The sequence below is a fragment of the Hydra viridissima genome, unplaced genomic scaffold, assembly GCF_058129835.1.
Source record: "Hydra viridissima isolate aposymbiotic clone 2 unplaced genomic scaffold, HvirCarnegie_v1 scaffold_10, whole genome shotgun sequence".
Lineage (NCBI taxonomy): Eukaryota > Metazoa > Cnidaria > Hydrozoa > Anthoathecata > Hydridae > Hydra > Hydra viridissima.
The window spans coordinates 10,652,039-10,670,014 of record NW_028324309.1 but is presented as its reverse complement, the minus strand read 5'-3'; the positions used below and the strand labels follow the sequence as shown (position 1 = coordinate 10,670,014).

The 17,976-nt window shown below is 29.5% G+C and overlaps 1 protein-coding gene across 2 annotated transcripts; it reads left to right on the top strand.

Annotated features, from left to right (window-relative positions):
• Positions 1-1,099: 1,099 nt before the first annotated feature.
• Positions 1,100-16,044, top strand: LOC145180960 (V-type proton ATPase subunit B). 2 transcript variants are annotated; one of them, XM_090065642.1, is made up of 15 exons: positions 1,100-1,671; positions 1,815-1,870; positions 3,182-3,280; positions 7,837-7,930; positions 8,672-8,749; positions 9,156-9,237; positions 9,822-9,879; positions 13,796-13,897; positions 14,068-14,165; positions 14,419-14,542; positions 14,718-14,798; positions 14,934-15,003; positions 15,117-15,199; positions 15,369-15,603; positions 15,732-16,044. In XM_090065642.1, exons 1-15 carry the CDS (start codon positions 1,551-1,553, stop codon positions 15,869-15,871), a joined length of 1,521 nt encoding a protein of 506 aa, XP_089921768.1. In that variant the 5' UTR covers positions 1,100-1,550; the 3' UTR covers positions 15,872-16,044. The 2 variants fall into 2 exon arrangements, with proteins under 2 accessions (XP_089921768.1, XP_089921769.1); XM_090065643.1 differs by lacking the exons at positions 1,100-1,671; positions 1,815-1,870; positions 3,182-3,280 and adding exons at positions 4,124-6,332; positions 6,450-6,526 and having other exon boundaries at positions 7,518-7,930.
• Positions 16,045-17,976: the final 1,932 nt, after the last annotated feature.

Below are 17,976 nucleotides of genomic sequence, written 5' to 3'. Positions count from 1 at the left end.
TAAATGCAAAAAAACTTCCTTAAAAACGATTCTTCAACTTTTGCTTAGAATGATCTTTTTTTCGGAAGCCTTTTTTTTTTTACGAAGTTTCTTTTTAAAAGTATTTTAAGAAAAAGCCATTACTATTCATTTTTTTTTTACCTTTTTTTTTTTGAGAGAGTTCGTCAAGATTAATCATTTTCTTTGCGTCGTCCTCGTTCAACAAACCTTTAAATAAAATTGTTTCGTACGATGTTCCCAACTGTTAATTCTTCAACGAATAAAAATAAAGTAGAGAATTGAACAGAAAAGAAAGATTTTACAGAGCTTTTTTTAAAAAATCTTTTTGTTTAAGCTCTTGTTTGACTGCAAGATTTTGTGCAGTTATATTTTCTCCTGAAAAATCCTTTTGCTTTACGCAATTGTAAAACGCGTTAAGAGTTGAAAATGAAGATAACCTAATAAGCTGTTACTAGAGAACCAACTTTTTTTATTTTACTTTTAATATTTTTGGTATTTTACAATTTTTAACATATTACAATTTAAAAAATTTGGATTGATACGGCCATCACATTAAAGCAAAAGGAAAAAAAAAAAAAAAGAAAAAAAGTTCTCTACCATTTAAAAAAGAAAAGAAATTTATTACGTGTCTTCAATTTATACGATCCCAAATATCATTTTTTTCGGATTAAAACTGAATTCCTAGACACAATTTGTTTTTGATTTGAAAACGCCTCATTATGTTAAAAATAAAGCGAAAATATGTCACTCTAAGACTATAAGAAGTATCAATATAACAAAATTGTTGAAAAGACGAAACTTTCATTTTGATTGGAGTAAAGATATTATTTTCAATTGAAATGATACTGAAAAATGCATAATTTTAATTATTGACCATTATAAGTCTCGCCTCATACTTGTATGCAATAATATCTCGTTTAGCATTATTGCTATTTTAGTATTTTTACTAAAATTTTAGTATTTTAATCTAGGGCTACATATAGCGTTTTATTACTAATTTCTTTATCACCAGTGATTAGTAATTCTCTATTAAAACAATAATCTATGATAAAAAAACGAGATTAGAAAAGAACTAAAAACCAAACTTGTTTCCAATCCCAGACACAGACAAATCGCAGACAACAGAACATCACAATTTGCATTAGTTACATAGAAACTTCTTTTTTTATTTTCCGTAAAAAACATTTTCTTTTTAAAAAATTTTCTAATAATTTTCTGAAATTTTTGTAAGACTTCAAATTTTAATGCAGCAAAACAGATTTTCTTTAATACCTTTCCAAAAAGTTTTATAGCCTTGTTTTTCACTTTCAAAAATTCAAAAATTTCATCTCTAATAAATTTAAAATGGGCTAAAGGCATATTTCCTGTTAACAATAGTATTTTTTTAAAATCCTCTTATAAATTAGTGACGCATTAAGGTTGTTTCAGGTATTCAATCATTAAAAGAATACAGCTTATTGTTAACAACAAGCTCTACTGGCTTTTTGTTAATACTTAGGCTGTATTGAGTTTAGTCACAAGCTTCAAGAACAATTATTTGCAGGTTCAAGATGGCTCCCGTTGTTGGACGTTTTAACTTAAGTTCAGTTACTGACAGCCTAAACGAAGTTGAAGCTGCAAAAACTCACACACACTCTGTTGTTAGAGATTACATATCACAGCCCAGATTGAGTAAGACTTTTAAATATATCAAAAGATAAAAACAAAACGAATAAATAATTTAGTAGTTTAGCTAATATAACTCAGAAAAAATGGGTTTCATGATATGTGTAACAAACATGATTATTTTTTTTTTATTTTTTTTTTTTTTTAAGATTACAAGACAGTATCTGGTGTAAATGGACCATTAGTTATCTTAGATCAAGTCAAGGTCAATATATATATACTATTAAGTTAAATTCTTTTATTATGGTCACTATGCTTTCCTGAATAATAGTTTTAATTATTTTATAGGAAACTTTTACTTAAATAATGCAATTACTATATGCAATATCAAGTAAAATTTTAAAGAATATAAGAAGTTTGTGGTACAAAAAAAGATTTTTTTTTTTAAAGTAGTTTGAAAGATAAATGAGTAGTTAGTAAATTCTTTCATTATTGCACTAAAGCATTTGAATTTTTGAGAATAAGAATGCAAATTTTATCAATATGTTAAAAAAATGTATTTTACACTTACAAAGTTTGTGCTTAATTCATGAAAAAAAAGATACTTTACAAATATTTTAGGAGAATACAGCTAAGATTTTAACGACTTTTTGTACTTAGCATAGTTTATTCTCAATGTTAAAAGAGCTGGATCAGCTTTTTTCATGTTGTGTGATAATATGCAATTTTAGATATTATGTACATGACAGGAAAAATAATTTCTTTAAAAAAGTGCTAAGAAAGATAGCTTCAAAGAACAGGGATCAAATGGAAAAAAGAAAGAGAATTCTATTGAGATAACATTAGATAACTTTGAGTGCAATAAAAAGACAAAAAGTTCTAAAAAATTAATTATAAATGAATCCTCTTCTGCTTTTAAATGAACTCTTTCTTGGTAAATCTATGAAAAGTAAAAAATCTACCCTACTTCTCTTTTTTCAATAACAATTGTTGTTGATTAGTTCGTAATTTAATTTCACCAGTTTCTAAAACCTAGATTTAATGCACTTAATATATAAATGAAAGTATTTCATAAGTTTTTACTGGGAAAATAATACACCCTGATAGACACCCTAAGAAAAGTAATGGGCAAAAAAAGACAAGAAAAAAACACTACAAAAAAGTCACTTAACAGTTAATTAAAGATATACACGTAAAATCAGCTATCACATATAGAATATTTTATCAAGCTGTGAGCAATAAAACCAAAGTAAGATAAACATGACTACTGCTGCAGAATTTAAAGATGCATTCACCAATATAGATTTGGAAATCGCCACATATGCCTGTTGGAAATTAGAAATACTTATTGTTTATTTTTTAAAACAAATCAGTGAGGGTAATTGAAGTATTCCATTGCCAGAAGTAAGAGCAAAAATTCATAAATAGCTAAATTTACTTTACAAGTTTTCTTGATAAATTTTACCAAAAAAATGTAAAAGCAGATATGTTTTATCATTGTTTGAGTTAAGTTGTAGTTTTTTAAGACTTATGATTCTCTTTCTAATCAATAGTGTAATCAGACAATTTTTTATAGTTTCCCAAGTTTGCAGAAATTGTGTCATTGACTTTATCAGATGGATCAAAGCGCAGTGGCCAAGTTCTTGAAGTTAGTGGATCTAAAGCTGTTGTACAGGTAGAATTACTGCTCTGTTTTTACTGAGAAGTTTCTTTTTGCTTTTCTAAATAATATTTTAAAAATTTAGCATGATAAAAGATTTAAACACTAAGAAATTTTAACTTTAATAGTTTAAAGTAAGTCTATTTATATGAACTCTATTAGCCTGTTTCAGAATATTTGTGTGTGTACAGAATGGGGTACAAGTGAACAAAAATTATTAAATCTCTAATTTTTTCAGGTTTTATGTTAAAAATATTTCTCAGAATTTAAATTCTAACACATAAATCTTAGTATTAAACATGTTTTGCTGAAGTAATTAAAGTAGTTGTATTTTTTGACTAATAGGTTTTAAAACAGTTATAAAAGTACTGTTCAACTTACCCCTAGAGACTTGCAGACCTAAAGACAAATACAGAATGTCCCATATTCCAATATTACAATAGAAGTAGTGAACATTTTAATAGATTGAGCATCTTCATTTTTATTTTCATGTAAAAAAATTTACATTATTATTTGTTGCTTTTTTTGTAGCTTTTTAATAATCATAACAAGTTTTGATAATTGTTATAAGGATGAAATATTATAATAATTGTTATAAGGATGAAATATTATAATAATTGTTATAAGGATGAAATTAACTTTTCATTGAAGAATTTTTGACTTTTTGTTTTTAAGAATGTTTTAAAAGTTTATATTTGAATAATTTGAAACAATCAAATATATTTTTAAAATTAAGTTTTGTGTTTTTGGTATACTGAATTATTGCTGACTTGATGAATACTTGAAACTGTCCTCACTATCATTTGGTTTTGGATTTTGCAAACATCTTATTTGTGATATTAAATCTTTATTGATAATAAGAACCATTTGAATCAGCACATTTTTGCCAACAACAAACAAGTCGATTTTATTCTGTCAGCAAAATAATTTGGTGCTTGGGATTCAATGAAATTAACAAAGGCTATTTTTGTTTGGTCCTGATTGGTGAAGGTTCTACCAGTGCGAAAGTAGGCAGTTGGCGCAAAGTCTGAGGAGTATAGTGGTTGAGGCAAAATTTCGATGCTCAACTTATTTTATTTTCTAATGATGATTTATAAAACATGTGGCAGATCGTTGTCATGTTTTAGGATTGGACCACCTCTATTGACTAATGCTGGTTGCTGCTAGTGTAGTTTCACAAACATTTCATCAATCTCAGCACAATAGGACTCTGCAGTGATGGTTTGACCTAGTTCTAAGAAGTTATAGTGGATCACACCAGTTGCAGACCACCATATTGTAATCTTAGTTTTTTTGGTGGGTTTTGGCCTTTGGGAAGTGCCTGGGGTGCTCATTGGCATATAACCACTGTCTCAAATGTCTCTGGTTATTGTACAGAATCCACTTTTCATCACACATTATGATTCAATCCAGGAACAGGCCACTTTGGTTGTGCAGACAGGAGAAACCTCAAAATGTGACAATTTCTGTCAATCATTCAAATTGTGGGACACCCTCTTTATCAAGTTTTTTCACCATTTTAAACCATCCAAAACAGTTTGGTGACTGACTCCCAAATCTTCTGTGATCCCTTGAAGTGTGTGGGATGGGTTGGCTTCTACCAGGGTCCTCAGATTATTGTCCTGGATACTGTTGGTGGGCTACTATAGGGCTCATCATGGAGGCTGCAATCTCCAGAAAAAAATTTTGTGAACCAACGCTGAATGGTGCGTTTGCTAGCACTATTGACACCAAATGCCTGGTTAACTTTTCTAGCTGTGTCAGCAGCACTTTGTCCCAATTTGAACTCATACATTGTAATTGGTTAAAAGACAGAGAAACTGTAGATTAGCTCTGGCCATTCAAATACTTACGTGAACCAAAGAGCTGCATTAAATTTTTATGCATTCTTTTTTTAAAGAGATTTTGTCTTGCAAAAAATTTAGAAACTAGTGGCGAAATAACAAGTGTTGTAAAATACTCCATAAAGTTAAACTTAAATTTTTATGAAAAGAAACAAATTTTTATGAAGAACTTTTTTGTGTACAAATCTTATGTTTACTACTAGTTTTTATGTGTAAATTTAAAAAAAAAAATTTTCAAAGGCAAAAACGTTACTTTAAATGTAAGCTTGTTTAAAATTTCAAATTATCTTGAGTGTTTCAAAAAATTCATTTCAATCAAGTTTAATAAAAATCTGATTCCCTTTTACTCACACTAGAAAACTAGTTATAGAATTGTTAAAAGAAGCATATTCACATCATAAGTTTTTTAAAAAGTAACAAAATTACAAACAGTTATGAATTTTCCAATCAGGCACTAAGATTCTGAACTTTACTGGTAAGTCTCTTAAAATCTGGCTTCAAGCTTGTAGTTGCTATTCTAAGTAACTCTGACAAATGCTCAGTGGTTAGATTTGCACGATACTTTGATTTGACAAATTTCATAGTGGAGAATAAGGATTCACATGTGTATGTTAAACCTAAAATTGAAATAAATTTTATACTAATTTTTTTTTTGTAAGGGATACTTAACCTCAGGCACCATCTTCCAAAATTCCAATAAAGTTTGTGTTTTATGCAGCATCAGAAGATTTTGATCTTTTTGGAGATCTAACAGTTCTGTTTCAAATTGAGATGCTTCTTCAACCACGTTTAATGGAATTGGACTACCATCACTAATAATATCAATTAAAAAAGGATTTATTATAAATCCTAAAGATGATTTAAGTGCATGCAAATCTATAAACATTTTTTGAAAGTCTTCTAGTAAATTCTGTAATTTTTCCCTGTATGATTCAATCTTATGATCATTATACTGAATTGAAGGATTAGAAATAATCATCTTTATTTGAGAAAAATCGTTAAAGGTTTTTAAAGTAAGATCTTTCTGAAAAAGGATATTTTTTTTTTTGAAAACTAAAAATAGTCTGAGCAAGATTAGATATAATTTTTTCTTTTCCCTGAAGAGACAAATTCAGACTTTGTAAATGTTGCATTATATTAGTCAAAAGCAAAAGATCTTGCAAAAAATTCATATCATCAAGAATTTCAAGTCTTTTTTGTTTCAATCAAAAAAGATTTAATTGGTTCTAATAATTCTACAAACTTATAAAAAGCATCACTACTTGAAAGCCACCGTACAGCACAGTAAAATGATAAGTCATTTGGTTTGTCAGCAAGATCCAATTCATTAATAAAAACAGTCTGTGATTTTTAGCATTTGATCGAATATAATTTACAATTTCTGACACTGATTTTAGAACAATTGAAAAATTAAAATGTTTTGCTACTAAATGTTCTCGATGAATCAAAAAATAAACTTGAATGAATTCTGGATACTTAGGATCACTTTTTAATAAACCAATGTTTGTCCAACATGTTTGCCAACCATTGCTGGTGCACCATCTGTAGCAACACTAACAAGTTTGTTGATAGGTGCATTGGCTTTAACTAGAACTGTTTCAAGAGCTTCTTTTATATCAACTCCACAAGTTGCATCTTTTAGCTCAACCAAATCTAGTAATTCTTCTTTCACAATTACATCATGTTACATACCTAACAAATACTGCCATTTGAACATCTGTTGATTCATCCAGAGCTAAACTAAATGCTTCACAGTTTTTTAGGTAATTCAACAATTGCTGCTCAATATCAGCACTAATCTCAGATCTTCTTCTTTCAGTTGTATATCAAGAAATAGGAATTTGTGAAATTAATCTTTGGATTTTGCTATTTTTAGGATCTAAAACTAAGAGGATACCTGAAATATTTTGCTTTACAAATTCTCCATCAGTATATTGATGTTTTACTCTTGCAATGTTCCATGCTATAACAAAACTTGCTTCTGTTGTAATAATTGATTCTTTACTGAAAGGTGAAACATTTATTTGATTGTTAATTATCGTTTTGAGCAATTCAATTTTATTTTTCCTGTAATCTGAATTTTGATGGATATTCTTTGGAAAAACTTATATGTTGAATTTCATAGTGGCGTTTAACGTTCCCTGACTTGTTATGAGCAAGTTCTTTATTACATATTAAACATTGGTTTATTTTCTTTTTCAATAAATGCAAATTTTTCTGTCCAATCTTCATTAAATATTCTTTTCTCGTCATATATTTTTCTTTTCTTACTGCTGTTGCGAAGTGAATTATTGTTAGTATTTACTTTATCCATTTCAAAAAAATAAGTTTTGCGATTAAGTAAAGTTAATACAAAAAGAGCTGAAATGAAATTCCAAGAGCTGCATTGACAAATTGTGGCTCGCTAGCCACAATTTGGCCATCCCTGCTGCAGATAAACAATGAATCAGAAAGAGTATTCAGTTCTGCATCAAACACGATATAATAAGTGACAATTGAGAAATTATTAAATGACAAAAATAGCATACATCAAACCAACAAAACTTTCCTGACAACCTAATAATTTAATGATAAATGTTGTGAGTCGGGCAATTTTTTTTTTTTTTTTTTTCTTTAAAAAAAAAAAAGCTGGTTGTGAAATAATCCCTCCTGGATAATTTGTTAAATAGTGCTGATTGGGTCACTTCTATAAAGTTTTTATCAGGTTTTTTGATATCTTTATAATAGGTCTTCGAAGGCACTAGTGGAATAGATGCAAAAAACACAACATGTGAATTTACTGGTGATATTCTTAAAACTCCAATTTCTGCTGATATGCTTGGTATGTGTGAATGAGATTTTTATTTAAAATAGAATAGGATTTGCATGAAATATAAGGAAAACTTAAGAGATAAAACCAAATAAAAATTAATCTTGTTTTTTTTTTTTTTTTTTTTTTTTCTCCTCATAAAATGTTAGATAAAAAATGACCATAATGTACAAAAATATTTATTACAGCTGTTTGCAATCAACTCTTAGGGAGGATAGAAGACAAAAAAATACAATAAGCTCCCCTTAATCTGCCACTATAAGCAGTGGCAGATTAAGGGAAGTTGATTGTTTGTTTGACCCCTATCCTCCTCTCTACTGTTAATGTCTTAAGTTATAAAACATAGTAAGACATAAGCTCATAGAAATATTAAATAACAATTTATCTATTTTTATCAATCATCTGTGTTTTTTCTTAAAAGTTTACTGTTTACCCATATGCTCAATGATATCTCAAATTTTTTCAATTAAAAAGTAAGATTCTACTATCAGGCAACCAAAAAAGTTTGTGTGGTTTATCCTATTTGCCTATTTCTAAGAAATGTATTAAGAAAACTAGTTGTGGTGGAGGGATGATTTTGCATATAAAATAAAGCTTGTTTTAAGGAGAATTAATCAGTGTGTTTCATAAGTTTTATTAGTGCGTTTTTATGTGTATTATGAATCTGTAAAACTGCACAAACTTTTTTGGTTGCTTGATAGTTTTAGTTTTTTTTTATTTAAATGATTTAGGATTTTTTTTTTCCAAATATAGGTAGAGTGTTTAATGGATCTGGAAAACCAATTGACAAAGGGCCTCCAGTTTTAGCTGAGGATTTTCTTGATATTATGGGTCAGTTGAATTTTTTGTTTGTTTGTTTTGCTTATATTTTTTTTGCTTGGCAATTATTTCTGTTATGTTTATATGGTCCAATGCAAAATTCTTATATATGAGATTATATATTAAATGTATTGAATAGCATAATTTTGTATTAAATTTAGAACTTAGACATTCCTCAATTATTTTTTTTTAATGAATTTTAAATCATAGCTTAAACTTTATTAGATTTTGTTGTTTTAAAGTCTGCTAATAATTTTTACGTTTTAGTTATAAGTTTTTGAAATGTTTTATTTTTAAGTTCAAAGTTTTTTTTATGAGCACTATAAAACCTTTTAAGTTGTGACATTTTTTTTTACAAATACCTGGCTTCTCTTATAAAACCTTTCATTTTTTGTGATGTAATAATTTTAAATGTTAGGTCAGCCAATTAACCCCTGGTCACGTATTTACCCAGAGGAGATGATTCAAACTGGTATTTCTGCAATAGATACCATGAACAGGTATGATTTATCTTATTTATATTTTAATTTTGGTTTGTTTTATAAGTATTATGATGTTGCAACGTATCAAATGAAGTCGGGGTTCATACAGAGCAAGGGAAACAGAAATCTTTTTAAAAAATTCAAGGAAATTTGAAACATTCACAACAATTTTCCAAAATCCATTAGGCTAGCATAAAAAAGCTAAATGAATGTAGAATTTGCTGTTGAAGATGAGTTAAATTTTGCAAAACCTGATAAAAACAAAACTAGGTAAAACTATGTAATTATTGGATTAAAAAAAATGAATATATAGACATATAGATATAGATAGATAGATATAGAATATATAGATAGACAGAAAGTTTTTAAGTTACATAATAAGTGAGTTTAAAAAAATAATTCATGTAGTTTTAAATAAAAAAAGAAGAAATTAAAGCCAGAAATAAAATTTTGAATATAATATTGTTGTATTATTTCAATAACTATTACTTTATAGTATATTATTGAAAAACTGCTTAATGCTTTCTTTATGCTGAGTTTAACTACATTTTTTGTGTCAGAAAAGTTATCAAATGAAAAATGTTATTTCCTTTGTTTTTTAGCATTGCTCGTGGACAGAAAATTCCAATATTCTCCGCAGCTGGTCTTCCACATAATGATGTAAGGTTATTGTTAATTTTATAATAAAGAGTGAATACAAATCTAAATTTTTAATAGTAGCTAAAAAAATAAAAACAAAAAAACATTTAGATGTATTATTAATAGAGGACTGTTGTTAAATTAGATATTTGTTATTATAGAAAAGGCAGGCTGTCTTATTTAAAAAAACAACAAATATAAATTGCTTATTAAAAATATTGCTTAGCATTTGATGGGTTTAATGCCTTTAATGTACTATACTTTTTAACTTGGTGTTAAAGTTGAACGTCCAAAATAAACCATGGGTATAACACAAATTAAAATCATGAGTATAACACAACAGCTGAACTCCAGTTTTTAAGTTTTAATCTTAATATGGCTAGAGTTGTAAGTTTCTTTGAAATGTTGATCATTAAATTTATTTGTTCAAAAATTTTGGATATTATGGTCTATTTCTTCCCATAGCAATTCAATGCAGTTCAAATCCAGGTATTAGGGAGGTCAAGTCATAATTTGTAGCAATACCTTATGTTCTTTCTTTCTATATATTCTCTAGATACAATTGCAGCATGTATTAGATCCTTATCCTGCTGCAGAAGGATAAGGACCTGCAACATATTGCAAAAGGAAGATTGTAGAGATATTCTGAAGAACAATGCAGCCCTGATGGAGTTGCATTGTTCTTCAGAATATCTCTACAATCCTCCTTTTGCAATATGCCATGGATCCTTGTATGGTCACTTAATGAGAAACATCCTCATACCATAACTAAGTCATCACCGTGTTTTACTGTTGGAGCAATACAGGATGGTATCCTCTCTTCAGATCTACATTGTACATATATTTGTTTAAAGGCCTGAAATTTAGATTCATCTGTCCAAAGAGCCAATTAGATCCACTCCAACCTCCTTATTCAATTTTTTTTTTTCATAAGCAAAGCATTTCTAAGCAAATTAGGCATTTGACTACTCCTCATATCTGAGGAGCAGTCAAATGACTATTTTACTTCGAAAAATATTTTGTGCATAAACCTTTTACTTTTCAAAAAAATGAGATAAAGAAACAAGACAAAAAATTAAAATATGCCAAAAGCTTACACTAATATAGATAACACATATGTACATTAGGGTGATGCAAAATTTTTAGGTTCAAAACTTTAGTTGTCCTCAAGCTTGCCCTTGTTCTATATGACAATAGTAATTATTTTCCGAAATTTGATTCAAATTGGATGATATTTAGGGGTTGCCATGTTTGTCACATTTTGGAATGAGGTTAAAAAATTTTAAAAAAAATTATTTTTTTAATTATTTATTATCAATTACTTATTATTATGTGGTGGGTTGTGGATGTTTAATGTTAAACAATAATATAGTACTGTACTACTATGTAATTACACTTGGCAATAATAAATCAATCATTTTGATCATCCAACAGTCATCTTCCTCAGGGTAGACTTTGATGCAACTGGAAATTCCTTCCAGTGAAGATCAACCAATCAAAGAAGAAACTGCTTTTGGTTTTCATCTTTTGTAACGCTTTTGTTGAAGAATGTTATAAGTGCTATGCCTCGTTCTGCGCAATTGTTGACAACCTTCATTTGACGAACCTTGTGCTTCATTTCAAGATATGTTGAATCCATTTCCCACTCTGAAGATTCTTTCATTAAACATGATTCAGCTTTTTCTTTGCCATTCTTCAAAATTAGATCAAAAAGTTCTGTGGTGCGTTGTGTAATGACGGAAGACAATGTACTGTGGCAATTGAATGTGGATTGTGTGTTGCACCTGGTGCCCCAAACTTTACATTCAACTCTGATGTTGCAGTTGATCCTCCAAGAAAAATAAGGTACAAATTCAAGAGTTCTGAGTAATCAATCCCTGGGTTGTTGACCTTTAATTGTTTCACTATAATACACTACCATTTCTTCACGGAGTTTGAGAAAAAAATCACAGTTATACAATTCTTCATTCCCTATAGTGAACACCTCCTTGTTGATTGCTGGCCATTGCTTCTGGAAACAGTTAAAAATTCCAACTTCAGGTCCTCCACTGCTTTCAAATGCAGTCATGAAAATGGTGGAAAGCATGACTTCAAAGACATGGTGTCTGTATGCTATCCATATAAGATTACGGTCAAGATTCTGCTCTATTACTGCGCAGGCACCAATGTTAAACCCAGTGTTGGATGAAGTAGTGTCAAAAACCAGTCCCTGAACATGTTCTTCCAATTTCCAATCTTTAAGAGCCTTCATGCAAGCATCAGCCTGTTGCTCACCTGTACCTCGATCAATATTTGGAATGCCTAGCAATTTTTAAATCTCACCACCAGTCACAAGGATGGCAATTCTATCCACTTTTTTTTTGACCACCAGTGATATCAGGTAAGAGCTTTCCATCCCAATGCAGAAGAAGTGGATCATCATGAGAGAAATCAACCTTATCAGCTGTAGTCAGTGCTTCACGAAGAGATTGCCTTTCTCTGCGGATTGTGCTGTACGACAATGATAAATCTTTTAGAGAGTGACCAAGAGCCTGAGCAACTGTTCCAACCATGAAGAGTGAACGGCGATCAGAAATATTAACACGATCAAGAGATGATACAACATTATTTGTTAGAACTTTAATCTTTTTTTTCGTTGAACCATTTGTGCTTAGTGTGCTGGAAGCAGAAGGAGTCTGATATTCATCATCACCTGAGGAACTTGAGCTACTTTCACTCACAATGTTAACTGCTGATGAAGAAGAAATGAGTTCTGTTTTTTCCATCAGTTCCGCTTTTTCCATCAGTTCCGTTACTGCTTTGACGCCTCAATTTCATTTTAGTTTCTCTGACTCGTTACTGTGCCTCCCTAGCTGTTAAATTCCGATCAATTCCTGCCATGCTACAACTTAATGGATCTTCTTGCTGCTGATGTAAAAAAACTTTATCTTCATAGTTTTTCATAACTTCTGATGCATTTTTGGTTGATATATCAAAAAGTTCTTCAAGGTCAGCATGGAAAAGTCCTTCTTTCATTTGACAGCTGTCCAATTTTGATCGTCGGTGTTTTATCAGCAACAGATATTCGTCATAAAGTTTTTTTAACTTTCTTTCTGCATTGTCAATTCTTTGAGTTGGAATTCTTCCTCTCTCCCATGTAACAAGAACTGCTTCAATTGTTGCCCAAATACTTTTTTCACTTCTTGTTTCTCTTCTATATGATGGAAGAGCAAACTCCGAAGAACATCCCCTCTTGAAGGAAGTCTGGCAGTCAACAGAGTTTGTTTAGGTTTACCAACAAGCCACACCACAGCAGAAGATCTAGTGGTTACCATATTAATTTCTATTCAAAATATTATGTTATATATATATATATATATATATATATATATATATATATATATATATATATATATATATATATATATATACCAATGGTTAATTCATCTTATAAAACATGGCAACCCCTAAAATTGCTTCTTTTAGTCTAATTTTTGGTACACATGATCCTAGGTGATAAAGGAACACAGGCAACCTTGGGGAGAATGCTTTTTGTGAACTTTTTTTTTTTCTATTACAATCTGAATCACCCTAATGTACATAATAATCTACATCATGCGTACATCTTACATTCATAACAAATAATGTATTTCTTATATATTATTATTAGCACCCATTTAGTTTTAATATATAAACTTTTTAAAAATTTTCAGAAATTATGTAAAAGGTGTTTAAACTACAAAATAGCGATTGCTTTTGTTTAGTTTGAATAAATCACAGAATATATACAGATTATACAAAAATTTGGTGTGATTCCAAACTTTTGATCAGTAGCTATACATTGTATTATGCAAATTTGATTTTAAATTTGTATTGATAAAAATCATTTTTTAACTGTGTAAAAGTGCAAAAAATGTAAAGTTTGAAACAAATTTTGCTATTGTAATGTACTTTATAGATTGCAGCACAAATTTGTCGCCAAGCAGGTCTAGTAAAGCATGGTAAAGACACAATGGATTATTCTGATGATAACTTTGCTATTGTTTTTGCTGCTATGGGTGTAAGTTTTTTTGAATATTTTTTAGTCTATTAGCATAAGTGTTTGCTTATGTCTAGACTTTTTTAAGTTTTGTTATTAGATGATGTTTTAAATGGATGGTATCATTTAACTGCTTCTGCTTTTGGCAGCTGGTTAGTTAACCAAGTTTTATATTCTTTAATGAATTTTAGGTTAACATGGAGACTGCTAGATTTTTCAAGCGAGATTTTGAAGAAAATGGCTCCATGGAAAACGTTTGTCTATTTTTAAATTTGGCTAATGATCCAACGTAAGTTTTTCTAGAAGTGCTTTAGGTTTTCCAATGATTTTTAGGAAATAATTGCAATAGTCATAGAAAACTCTATAAAAAACCATAGTTACCAGTCAACTCTATAAAAAACCATAGTTACCAGTCAACTCTATAAAAAATTCTTATCTGTTAAGATAAGAATTTTTTATAGAGTTGACTGGTAACTATGGTTTTAAGTGTAAAAGTTTTAGTATGTAACTTTATACATAAATTATTTGAATGGACGTTACAGAATTGAAAGGATTATCACACCGAGATTAGCTCTGACAACTGCTGAGTATCTTGCCTATCAATGTGAGAAACATGTGTTGGTTATTTTAACAGACATGAGCTCATATGCAGAAGCCTTGCGAGAGGTAAATGCTCTTGATTTTTTGAAAAAGTTGAAGTGAAAATTTTTTAAAAGAAATAGATGTTGACTTTGTATGCTAAACATTCCATTTAACATGGAAGTTTTGTAAATCTGCAATTTTTTTTTTTTAAACACTTGATTGAGTCATTGTTAAGATATGAAAATAAAATATGTTTTAGGTGTCTGCTGCTCGAGAAGAAGTACCTGGTCGTCGTGGTTTTCCTGGTTATATGTACACAGATTTAGCTACCATATACGAGGTTAGAATTTTGTTGTGTTTCATAGTTTATTTTCTATAAAATAAAGTTTAATTGCTTTTAATAAAGCAAAATAATTTAATAATTTAACAGCCATTAAACTCCTGTTACTATGTTTGTTGTTCTGTAAACTTTTAGAGAGCTGGACGTGTTGAAGGAAGAAATGGTTCCATTACTCAAATCCCCATTCTTACTATGCCTAACGATGGTAAAAAAGCTGATTTTTTTTTTTTTTCTTTTTTTTCTGTAAGCATGAAATTACCATTTAGCCTATACAAAAGCAAAAGTATCCGTTAATAAAGATGACGCTGTTCGTTTTAGATATAACACATCCAATTCCTGATTTAACTGGATATATTACGGAGGGTCAAATTTACGTTGATCGTCAACTGCATAACCGTCAGGTAAGTCCATTTGGTGATAAATTCTCTATAAAAATAATAAAAGCGTTAACATTAACATTCTTTTAACGTTATATTATTTTGTTTTTGCTAAGATTAGAATGCTCACATTACAGAATGTCTTTTTGCATTCATTTTCACGTTTTTTTTTTTTTTTTTGGTCTTTTTATAGGTTTACCCACCGATTAATGTGTTGCCATCTTTATCACGTCTCATGAAATCTGCTATTGGAGAAGGCATGACGCGCAAGGACCACTCAGACGTTTCTAATCAACTTTATGCCAATTATGCAATTGGTAAAGATGTTCAAGCTATGAAAGCTGTAGTAGGAGAAGAAGCTCTTTCTCCTGACGACTTGCTGTATTTAGAGTTCTTGCAAAAGTTCGAGAAAAATTTCATTTCTCAAGGTAAATTTTTTGTTTGTATTTTACCACTTGTACTAAGTAAGGTTTGCTGGCGAGCGTTTAAAACTTAGCATTTGTAAAACTTATCATTTGTAAAACTTTACTAAGAAATTTTATTTCCCTATATATAGGAAGCTACGAGAATCGAACAGTCTTTGAATCCTTGGATATTGGATGGAAGCTACTGCGTATATTTCCTAAAGAGATGTTAAAGCGTATTCCTGCGAAAATTCTTTCTGAGTATTACCAAAGAGACGCTAAGCCAGAATAGTGTTGAAGTAGTGTCGAGCATGAATCTGGGGTGTATAAATTCCCATTAAATATATTTAAGTATTCCTTTTTTAGTATTCCACGAGCTTAATTTAAGTGAATGAAATTATTTTTTTGTATAATATTGAATTTTGAATGTCAATGTTGATTGATGGAATTTTATTTTGGCTGTAATTCAACTCATGTTTTTCCCCACTTATAATACGAAGACACTGCAGAGGAAAATAATTGTACCTTTATTACTATTTGTACTTTTGATCTCCAATTTACTGTTTAGCCAACAAAAACAGAAAGTATAACGAAAGTATAATAACATAGTAAAATCAACATTTTATTAAATATCCTCTAACAATATCTAGTTTAGCATCAATTTTTTTTATTCTGGTTCTGCTGCTTTTATCATGAAAAAACATTTTTGGAGTTTTCCCCGATATCCTGGTTTTTATCGGTATAATTGCTATCTTTTTAACATTACAAATGTTTAAAGCAATAGTCCAAATTCATGTCAAAAGAGTTGAACATAAAAAAACAACAACAACAAAAATTAGTGGATCTTTTTAAAGGTTTTTAGGTCTCGCCGGTGGTGGGGGGGGGGGGGGGGCGGAGAAATAACCGTGTAGCCATCTGTCTCAGATTAGAGATCTTGTGTAGATGCTATATCAAATTTGGATTTATGCGGTTTTCAATACAACTCTTAAAATTAACATAACAATGATGGGTCGGACTGTGTTATTAAAATTAGGGTTTGAATTTTCGTAGAATTTTGAATTTAAATAAAGAAGATAACTTGTAATTAATTGAAACTAAAAGAAACTTTTTAGTTGTTGCCATTATTCTCTTTTAGTTCCAATAATTGAAAAAAAAAAAGCAAACGAAACCGTTCTAGTTCAAGATCTTCAGTTTTATTTTAAAAAATAAAAACTTGTTTTTTCTCTCTCCCTTTTGCTCTTCAAATAGATTTATATTATCCGTTAACTTTTAATTATAATTTTATTCTATTTCTTACCTGAAAAATTAGATGTATTAACCTAAGCAAAAAAATGCTTTCTTTAGAAATCGACAAACTATCAATTGACTTCTTTGCACATTTTAAAATATCAAGAATTTGTTTCTTGCAAAGAATTTGTTTGAATTTTTTTACTGTTTTTGAAATAAGGTTCTCGAAAGATTTTTAAAATTTCCGGAGCCAGGTAGTTCCACTTCAACTTGAAAACAGGCTCATTTCTTTTGATCTTTTATTTTTTATCAAAGCTGACTCACAGTTTAACTTGTTTGAAAGCTGGGTTGTGTCACCCAACTTTTCTCCTGTAACGGATTTATAGAGAAACAATTTCAACGCACTCCTCATGCAATAGGTTTTCTAATTTAGTTATTTTGTCTAATAGTTCTATTTGATAGGCTGAGCCGATCAAATAGAACTTCAAAAATAGTACTTGGATTTTTTCTATGATTCAACGCCCAAATGAGAAATCACAAAAATAGACTTACAGGTGTCAAAGTGAGAAACGGAAACTAGAAATGACAAAATGCGCATAAGAATTTTAAATTTTTTCAATTGTGTTCAAATCTCTCTTGAAATAATTTAGATTTCTTGAGAGATTTAAACACAATTTTAAGAAAATACATATTTTGTACTTTTTTCTTGCTGCTTCCTAAATGCGGACATATTAAGAAGGCAACAAATTTGATGGCCAACAAAAATAAATTTGTAGAAAGCTATTTTTCGATTAATGAAAACAGGTTTTCCAAACACCAAAAGAAGCTATACAGATGCACACTATCACGGAACTTATTCCGTGTTTAACTGTTGTTGTTAATTTTTTTTAAGCTCAATTCCTTATTCTTCATGGATTGAGTTTTAAAAAATTGAAGAAAATGTTTCGAACTAGGTGAATTATTTTACTAAATTATTCGATCATCTATTTTTGCACTTTTTTTTTTTTTTTTAATCATTTGCTTAAGTTTATGTTACTGATCAAGGGTTTTTTTCGCGCAATTCGGTCATGGTAACCACTTATTTTTAAAACATTTCGAACAGGTTATGTTTATAACTGAAATTAAGATCCTTTGACGTTCGCAACAGATTTTGTGGCAAATTTTTTTAGC

Bases quoted from the DNA above. Each gene is read 5' to 3' on its own strand.
- LOC145180960 (XM_090065642.1), top strand. From the start codon at position 1,551: ATGGCTCCCGTTGTTGGACGTTTTAACTTAAGTTCAGTTACTGACAGC. The intron at 7,931-8,671 runs GTATGTGTGAAT...TTCCAAATATAG, and splicing joins AATTTCTGCTGATATGCTTG to GTAGAGTGTTTAATGGATCT. The intron at 15,200-15,368 runs GTAAGTCCATTT...GTCTTTTTATAG, and splicing joins GTCAACTGCATAACCGTCAG to GTTTACCCACCGATTAATGT.